The sequence below is a fragment of the Monomorium pharaonis genome, chromosome 6 (genome assembly GCF_013373865.1).
Source record: "Monomorium pharaonis isolate MP-MQ-018 chromosome 6, ASM1337386v2, whole genome shotgun sequence".
Lineage (NCBI taxonomy): Eukaryota > Metazoa > Arthropoda > Insecta > Hymenoptera > Formicidae > Monomorium > Monomorium pharaonis.
The window spans coordinates 7,458,784-7,469,135 of record NC_050472.1 but is presented as its reverse complement, the minus strand read 5'-3'; the positions used below and the strand labels follow the sequence as shown (position 1 = coordinate 7,469,135).

The following is a 10,352-nucleotide window of genomic DNA, read 5'->3' as shown; positions in this document are numbered from 1 at the left end:
TATAGCTTTTAGTATTATTTTTACATATTATAAACAATACAATTTATGACTGTTATTTAATTAAATATTAACATATATATGTTTCTATATGATTTTTGTTATGAGAAGAAATTAATTAATGTGAGCAATTCATTAATTAGCGACAAAATATTCTATTAATTACGTGCTACATTAGACGTAACAATATTTAGTTATATTTCTATGAACAGCTGATGAGAGGAAAATAAATATCAGTAGGAATAAAGCGGGTATTTTAACTACGAAGGGGGAGGGGGAGATTCCCCGAGCGGGTTGCCTGAGATATTCGTACTTTCGTAGACGCGGTCGAGGGGGGGGGGGGGGCATGCGGATTGGGGAATCTCGCGACACGCCAAAATGAGTGGAAGGGAGAACCGCGTTTTGCAGGCACGTTTCGAGAAATAGCTGAGCGGAGACATCGAGTACAAGCGAGAGAGACAGATTCGCAATAAAGGGAGAGAGCGAACATCTTGGCTGAAGCGGACAGCGGCGGGGTGCGGCGGCGGCGGGCGCCGGCCCCGGAGCGCGATTCTCCCTCTCCCGTTCAGCTGTTTCTCGGGGACGGTCGCGGACCCCGAAACGTGCCTGTGACACGCGATCTCCCCTTCCACTTATCTCGGCGTGTGGCGAGATCTCCCGGTCCGCATCCTCCCTGCGCCCACAAGTATCTCCCGCAACCCGCTCCTACCTCGGAGCTCTGTAATTAGAATCCCCTCTTTATTCCTACTAATATCTATTCTCTAGTGGAAGTCTCGCTAATTTTGACAAACGAAAGACACATACGTATATACCATGACGTATATACCATATCATGACTGTACGTTTGAATGTGTGCATCTTTAGTTTGTCAAAATTAAACGAGATCGCGGAGCGCTCATGCTCTATTTCTTTTCGTGCGCTCGTTCTCTGTTCGTCTGTTTACAAAGGCTGCGGGCCGCTTTGCGGACACTGCAAACGCTTCGTAATATTTTATTAACCAATCGGAACAAAGAATTTTACAAATTGGTCAATCAAAAAATGCTTTGAAATGTTTATAGCATCAAGTGGACCTTAGCCCAAATCACTCGATTATATCAATTAGCTCACACATCGAATAAATTACGATTTATTATTAACAATTTTTCCGTACAATGTAATAACACAATGAAAAACCATTAAAACTAAAATTTTAATAAAAATATATCACTATTACATCTCATAAATTTATTATTATTTTTATTAGTTATATAATTTTATATTTGTTTATATTTATTGTAATGTAACTAATAATTTCTAAATTATCAAACCGGTTAGTTGTAAAATAAATGAAGAAAAATTTGTTATTTGTATATTAATTAATTCCTTGCACTTAATAATTTTTAACTTTTTTTCAACTAATAAATAAAAAATGTATACATGTCAATATTTGAATAAAGGTCATATATTTTATTTTTGATTATATCTAAAAAATAATAAAATACTAAAGACCACAAAAGGCCGTAAGTGAAACATGAATTTTACATTATGCATCTATTCTATTATGTATTTTTACATTATTATGTAATATTAATACAAGATAGAATGATAGAATGATATCAAGATAGAATGATATCCAAGATAGAATATCCAAGAGCACTCGTGACGTTTCCGAACACAGCCTATGGTAGTAGCAGATATCTAAATTAAAGCAGGACAAGTCGTAAGCTACAGTGGCTCAGGTGGTAAAGCGCTCCGTTCGTCATCAAAAAGATCAGATTGACTCTGATTCGAATCCAGGCAATGTAAGAATTTTTCTTCAATGCCCACATTTCGGTATCGCCTGCGATGCAAGGATACGAGCATATGACAAGATATATGCTCTCAAACCACATGTTATATGTGTATATATGTATTTCCGACTCCGCTACCGGTGTACGAGAGATTGACAGCGACAGCGACGGCGCGGCGGCGCTGCTACCAGTGTACGAGAGGATGATAAAGAATGACGACGATACGGAGCGCGACAAGGAATGAATAATTCCAATTAGAGCCACTGTAGATTTTTGGAAATTTTTTGCGTAACACATAGGAAATATAGATTACAAAAATTGCCAGTATTAAAAATCTGCATATATACACATTTTCAGCACCAATTAAAAAAAAATTAAAACAGACGATACATAATAAATAAGTCATTGGTGCTATAATTTTTATATATTATTTATATATTGTATTATGTGTTATGTTCTATATTTTTATTATCCATAAATAATATATACTACTTCTGTTCTTATTTTCTGTCGCTACTCGGATATTAACAAGAGAAAGATATCCGTCTCTTTTTCTTCAAGGCTGCCACGAAAATGTGCGTTCGCGGCCAGCACGTTGATACTTGACGAAAGGCACCTATGCTCCTTCTCCCCCCACTTATCTCAAGCGTCGCGGGCGTCAAGCAGATTAATTGATATCAATCATCGATATCATTAATCGTATTATTTATTATTATTTGTTATTTAATTTTTTAGTATTAATGTAATTTATTGTCTTTTTTAAATTATAATAAAATTAATTTCAATAAAAATATTAATCAAATAATAAAAATTTGTAATATTTTATTAAATACACAAATAAAAAAAGCTAATAAGTTAGCAAAAGATTAAAAAAAAAATTCATCAACCTTCCACTTCTAATAATATACAATAACAATGTTAAAAAATGTTTTAAATTTATTTTTCTATTCTTTTATTATTATTTATATTGTATATATATATATATATATATATATATATATATATATATGCATTACAATTAATACAATACATTTTATCTATATAATGTTTATTGTGAAATTTTTAAATAAAACTTTAAACTAATTAAAAACTTATCTGGTAAGCTAGACTTCACATCTATAAATAGATGTGTTAAAAATTTCAATAAATTAAATGTGGTACAATAGGACTACTGGCAAAGGTCAATGCGCTATTAGTAGCATCTCATGGGTGGCGTGAAAGCCTAATTTATATTTTTTTCATTAATCTTTTACTAACTTGTCAGCTCTTTTTTATTTGTGTATTTAATAAATTATTACAAATTATTTGATTTATATTTTTATTGAAATTAATTTTATTATTATTTAAAAAAGACAATAAATTACATTAATACTACAAAATTAAATAAATAATAATAAATAATATGATTAAATGATATCGATGATTGATATCAATCGATGAATAATCTGCTTGACGTCCGCGATGTTTGTGATGAGCGGGGGACGAGAGGGGGGGGGGGCATAGGTGCCTTTCGTCAAGCATCAACGTGGTGGCCGCTGAACGCACGCTTTCGTGGCACCCTTGGAGAAAAAAACCAAACGAATGTCTTTCTCTAATATCTGATTGTGAGTAGCGACAGGCGCGGTGAGAACGGCCAAGCCGGTCCGACACCCGAGGCATGAACGCGGTCGACTCGGTGCTCCGAGAGCACCCGAAGTGCTCCGAGAGTACCCGAGATGCTAGCGAACTAAATCTAAAACCACTGCTTCTCCGCCGCGTGCCGTCTCGCTAGAGTTAGACAGAGAATAAACAAAAAAGGATAGACGAAACGTCTATACTTTTGTCATTATCCTTTTTTGTCTCACGCTACTGACAAGGGGACCTTACGGGTCATGGATCACCGATTTTTTTATACTTATAGGATTTAAAGATCAGTACCCGGACTTCAATTTCCTAAAGCAGTACGATGCGCTTCTCAAAAATACTCGAGAAAATCGATTTTGAAGATTTCTGATATCTGTAAGTACAGAAAATTTTAACCTATTGTCAGAGCCGATCGTAGCCGAGCGCACAGAGCTCTAGTTTCGTAAGCGTGGAGTCGCTGGTTCGACTCTCGCTCTGGCCTCAATTTTTTTTTCATAAGTTTAAAGTTTTTTTTTTAATCCTATATCTTAACATTTATCAAATTGAAATGCTAATTATTAAATATTTATTCGTTATTTTTTAAATAAAAATTAACATCTTTTTATTTTTAATTACTACTTGATTGAAAATGCGAATATTTATAATAAATTAAAATTTGGTACAAAAAATGGAAAACATAAAGAAAATGAAATACTTTTTAAAAGATTACGAGTAAATACAAAAATATAAAAAACAAAAATAATATTTATAAAAATGGTTGTTTAACTTTTATGAGTTATTAATTCATGTATGTTATAAAATATATAAATAAAATATATTATAAAATATATTAATAATAAATACATTTGACATTACTCGTCAGTATTACATGAGCCAATTTAATTTTTATTTAAAAAATAACGAATAAATATTTAATAATTAATTAGCATTTCAATTTGATAAATGTTAAGATATAGGATTAAAAAAAAACTTTATTAACTTATGAAAAAAAAATTGAGGCTAGAGCGAGAATCGAGCCAGCGACTCCGCGCTTACGAAACTAGAGCTCTGTGCGCTCGGCTACGATCGGCTCTGACAATAGGTTAAAATTTTCTGTACTTACAGATATCGGAAATCTTCAAAATCGATTTTCTCGAGTATTTTTGAGAAGCGCATCGTACTGCTTTAGGAAATTGAAGTCCGGGTACTGATCTTCAAATCCTATAAGTATAAAAAAAATCGGTGATCCATGACCCGTAAGGTCCCCTTGTGAGACAGCGACGATGGAGAGATAAAAGTGCATTTGACTCGCGAGCTGAGTTTGGACAAGGAAAAACATTTTTATATAAAAATATATATAAATATATAAAGTATGTCTGACATGCTTATACTAGTCTTTTTTTGTAAAATTTATTTGATATACAAAAATAATAGTTATACTGAAAAGGTAATAACTATGTAATTTAAATAATAATTCTTGCATTGCTTTTTAAAAAAGTTAAGTGTAAAAAATAAAAAAATTGTCTATATTTGTATATATTCCGGAATATATTTATATTTACAGAAAACCTATTATATATTTATGAAATATATTTAGAAAATTTTATTATATGAGTGTCTCTAAACATGAGGGTCAATGCTAACAAAGAAATAGAAAAGATCAAGATGAACATAAAGTTCAATATTGTCTTGGGTTAGGTCCACCAATAATCGAGATAAACGTATGGAATCTGCTAAATAATCTAAGTAATTTCTATCGTAATTGTGAACAGTAAATTAATAAAAGCTTATCGTACATTCACGATAGATTTTTTCTTCCGTGTTAAGATTCGAGCAGATCAAGCTCTTCCCTCGGTGCGCTCTCATTCGCATAATTTAAAAAATTAATACCTCGATTATTGGTGGACCTAATCCAAGACGTAACTCAAGATAATATTGGACTTTTATGTTCATCTCGATCCATTCTACGTCTTTGATTTTTAAATTTAACTAGTTATTTTTAAAACATAAAATTTAACTTATTAACTTAAAAATAATTAATCCAAGAAAGAATTATTCGACTTATATGTTTGTAAAGATATTTAAAATATTTTCGACTTATATGTTTGCTAAGATGCATGCATCCATATTTTAATAAGCGTTTAGAGCATCTACTTTAACTAATTACGATGCATTATATCTTTATAATCACGTCGTATAATTGCAGTAGTACAGACATACAATAAAGTAAACAGTGTGCTATACACTGATATAGGCTGGAATTTATAGTCAAGTCTTATTTTTCTCAAGTAATGTCGATACTATTAATATGACTCTGTTATTAATTATATTGATATTGAATAATATTGATGATATCTTAAAACAGAACTAAAAATAATTGTAAATAAGATTTGACTATGAGTAGACCATAATGAGCTGCGCGAACCGCGGACCGTAACGCAATGCGCGCGCTATCACAATACGCTGCGAGACCGGCCGAGACGTGTTTAGTCGCGTCGGTGACAGCGTTTATCGCGACAGTATACTTACAGTGTAGTGTTATTTAGTGCAGTGTAGTGTTTTATAAATATATATATATAGTGTATTTTGAGTCCACACAATGGGCCAAAAATATTTTAGTAAAAAATTGCCTCTTTCTCATCACAGATATTGTAAAAAGAAAGGATGGTTTAAAAGGTTAGTAATTTCAATTATCTTGTTTCATGATATAAATGATATGTAACTTATTCACTACCACACATCTTAAAATCTTCCTTAATATTTTACTGCTTTTTCCAATATTTTACGATATAATTATGGAAATAATTAATTGAGAAGGTTATGACTTAATATTCAACATACACAATCCAGCTCATAAATTCCAGGACTAAAACCATTAAAACAAATAAACAACAGCAGTTTTATTGGTTATTTACTCAAATAAACTTCTCCCGAAGCAATATATTAGTGAGCACGTGTTTCCAACCTCTTTAGGACATTTTTGCAGAAAACTTCTTTAGCTGGTCTTTTGATTGTTTATTTCTTTTTTAGAACTTTAGTTCAGAAACTTATGGATTGGACTGTGTAAGAATTTTTCATACTATAATCTGTACATTTCATTCTTAGAAGTTATAAAAAATAATATTTATAATTATAAAATATCAGTCTCTTTCTCTCTCTCTCTCTCTCTCTCTCTCTCTCTCTCTCTCTCTCTCTCTCTCTCTCTCTCTCTCTCTCTCTCTCTCTTTCTCTCTCTCTCTCTTTCTCTCTCTTTCTCTCTCTTTCTCTCTCTCTTTCTCTCTCTTTCTCTCTCTCTCTCTCTCTCTCTCTCTCTCTCTCTCTCTCACATCAGACATTAAAGTTACATGTGTAACGCTGGTAGTGAATATATTACATCCATTTATATTTATTACACACATATAAAAGTGTTTATAACGCCTTGCAAGAATTTTTGCGATCTTGATTCTTTCTCTACAGATCTTGACTACAGAAACAAATATTCTTATGAAAATTATTTAAAAAAATTATAGTAAACAGTACACAAAAAATAAATATCTTTTGAAGTTGAATTTAAAAAGTAATAGACAAATGGTTTTTATTTATTGTTTTATGAAAAACAAGAAATTGCAGACTTTTCCGAACTTATAAACAGTTTTGTGTGTGTGTACCTATTTGTATACCCAGATAGGGATTCAAAAAGAACTCAATTATATATCACCAATTATGAATTTTTTTTGAGATGTAAAAAGAATTATTTTTATAAAAAAGATCTCAAATAAATTCATTATTGGTGACATAATTGGTGACGTACAATTGAGTTTTTTTGAACTCTCTGTGGTATCTCGATATGTATCTCAAAATTTTATAATTTTATATTAATATGATTCTTTTTATAACAGGTTTGTTTAAAAGTTGGCCGATAAATAGAAGCGTTTTCACATTTTCGTTGTCTCAATAGAGCGAAACAGCAAATAAATAAAAAAAGGATAAATGCTAGATCTGAATGCTTGTCCAAGTTCAATGGAACAAAAGTGCTATAAGAAACTCCTTATTGCTCCAATCATTGTGTACCAGTATTTTATCTAATATTCTGTGTGAAGGTCATAACATTTTACATCACTATCTTTGCTTTTTAGGATAAATATGAATGTTTTATAATATGTCTGTTAATTAAACAGACAAAAGTTGTAAAGTATGTTTTAATATTAGATTGTAATTAACTAGCGTACATAATTTTAACAAAAAGAAAATCTAATACATAATTATTGAGTCATTACACATCTTATTGAAATTTAAAGGTGCAAAAGGTGCATTATAAATTTGTTGTAACAATGTTATGGATTTTGTATAAGATGATAACAAAATACAGCTTTATGAAACATCATAAAAAAGTTATTTTAAAAAAGAGCTCTTAAAGGTTGAAAATGTTTACAAAAAAATTGGTGAAATGATATATTACAAAGTGTGATGTCCATCTGTATTAAAACTTACATTGCAAGAGTAAAGGCCTTTCAATGCCTCTACTCTATAAACTTGAACAAGTCAACATTTAGCTCAAGCACTTATGTTTATGTTCATTTTCTGTGTCGTTCTATTGAGATGACGGAGGTATAAAAGCGTTTTTATAAACAAATTGACTTTATTTAAATATATAATAAGTACAATATTAGTTGGATATTATTAGTACGTTAATAACAAAATTTTCTTAAATTTAGTAAATGTATTTATTAAAATTGGATTTACTTAATTTACATAAATAATGTTTAAAATATATTATTTTTTTATTATAATAAACTGAAGAATTAAAATTAAGAAATAATTTTTCACATGGCACAGAGAGTTCAAAAAGAACTCAATTGTATGTCATCAATTATGTCAGCAATTATGAATTCTTTTTGAGATCTTTTTTATAAAAATAATTCCTTTTGTATTTCAAAAAGAATTTATAATTGGTGAAATATAATTGAATTCTTTTTGAAGTTTCTGTGCTATCTGACTTCTTGTTACAAAATTTATTGAAATCTAGTTTTAGTTTATTGCATGCAAATACATGATTTATGAAAATAAATAAATATTGTTTATTTTTTAGTAAATTTTTTTCTTAATGTATAATGTTTGTTACAATTATAAAAGACTTTTAATCAAAAATATTATTAAAAAACCAAATAATAGTTAATAACATTTAATGTTTACTGTACGTAATATTCCATAATATTTGTAAAATATTTGTAACGTTACGAATAATATTCTGAAAGATAATACAACAGTGAAAGATAATACAAGTAGACCTTTGCTTATTTTCAAATTTGCTTAAAAAAAACAGTGAAAATAGACATTTTTTAATTGTAGTTATTAGTACCAGAGGCGTAAATCGTGAGCTGGTTAGTTGTAAGGAAATGCCAGAGGCGTTTATCGTGAGCTGGCTAGATGTAAGAAAATGCCAGAGGCGTTTATCGTGAGCTGGCTAGTTTTAAGAAAATGCCAGAGGCGTAAATCGTGAGCTGGTTAGTTTTAAGGAAATGCCAGAGGCGTAAATCGTGAGCTGGTTAGTTGTAAGAAAATGCCAGAGGCGTAAATCGTGAGCTGGTTAGTTGTAAGAAAATGCCAGAGGCGTAAATCGTGAGCTGGCTAGTTGTAAGAAAATGCCAGAGGCGTAAATCGTGAGCTGGTTAGTTGTAAGAAAATGCCAGAGGCGTAAATCGTGAGCTGACTAGTACAAAAACATTAAATGATAGAAGTGTAGTTTTATTTAGAATTCTTATGAATAACATATGTAGCTAATTTTTAATGCCTATTTTCACTGTTCTTTTTTAAGCAAATTTGAAAATAAGTAAAGGTCTACTTGTATTATCTTTCACTGTTGTATTATCTTTTAGAGTATTATTCATAACGTTATAATAATACAATAAGCAAAAAACTGTGTAAACTAACATTACGTAAAATTATTTTGAGATTGTTAATTAACATTTTTTATAAGTGTGAAATATGTTTAAACAAAATTATTTTTTACAGGAGGCAGATGTTAAAAGCATTGGCGGCTGAACAAAGTACAACGGTATCTAACGATACTAACGACGAATCTGTCAGTTGTCAGGATTCCATGCAATTACTGCCCGACTCGATGGATTCGACGTTCAGTACTGGAGATACACTGTGCTTACAGCCAATATCAATAATTAAAGGTGAGTGCAAAAATGTACAAAAATGTAAAGACAATAACCTTGTCATAGAAAAAACAAGCCTTGTAGATACTGATCGTATCTTACAGCATGAGCCTAAAGATGATACTCTTGTCATCGAAAAAACAGGCCTTGTAGATACTGATCGTATCTTACAGCATGAGCCTAAAGATGATACTTTTGTCATCGAAAAAACAGGTCTTGTAGACACTGAGCATATCCTACAGCATGAGTCTGAAGATGATACTCTTGTCATCAAAAAAACAGGTCTTGTAGACACTGAGCATATCCTACAGCATGAGTCTGAAGATGATACTCTTGTCATTGAAAAAACAGGCCTTGTAGATACTGAACGTATCCAGCAGTATGAGCCTAAAGAAGATGGCATTATAAATATATCTTTTTTTCATGAAGAACTGCACCGAACATTTGATAATCACGCGCGAGGAATTGAGTGCCAATTTAAAGACTGGAAGCTCGTAAATACTCGTCATTGTGGATTTAGAACGCAGTTCTTTTACAAATGTAATATGTGTCATTACGAGGCAAACTTTTGGTCACATCCAAAAGATGAAAAAACTATGGACATTAACACTGCTATTACAGCTGGAACCATTACTACTGGAATTGGTTATGCCCAAATGGAAGAAATGTTTGCAGCTGCAAATGTGCCGTGTATGTCTCAAAAAACATATATAAAAAATCGAGAAGTAGTTCTCGAAGAATTTGAAAAAACAGCCTTTGAAAACATGAAAAAGGCAGGCGAACTTGAAAGGCAACTCGCTGTTGAAAGAAACGACGTAATAAATGGCTACGCGTGCATACC

The 10,352-nt window shown here is 31.3% G+C and overlaps 1 protein-coding gene across 1 annotated transcript in view; it reads left to right on the top strand.

The window, feature by feature from the left end:
- Positions 1 to 4,951: 4,951 nt before the first annotated feature.
- The window catches only part of LOC118646123, a 5,976-nt gene continuing 575 nt past the window's right edge, over positions 4,952 to 10,352 (top strand). Inside the window, exons 1-2 of the mRNA XM_036288426.1 lie at positions 4,952 to 6,044; positions 9,360 to 10,343. Of these exons, the coding sequence (XP_036144319.1) occupies positions 5,968 to 6,044; positions 9,360 to 10,343 (1,061 nt within the window). The 5' untranslated portion in view covers positions 4,952 to 5,967. The remainder of the gene's footprint in view (positions 6,045 to 9,359; positions 10,344 to 10,352) is intronic.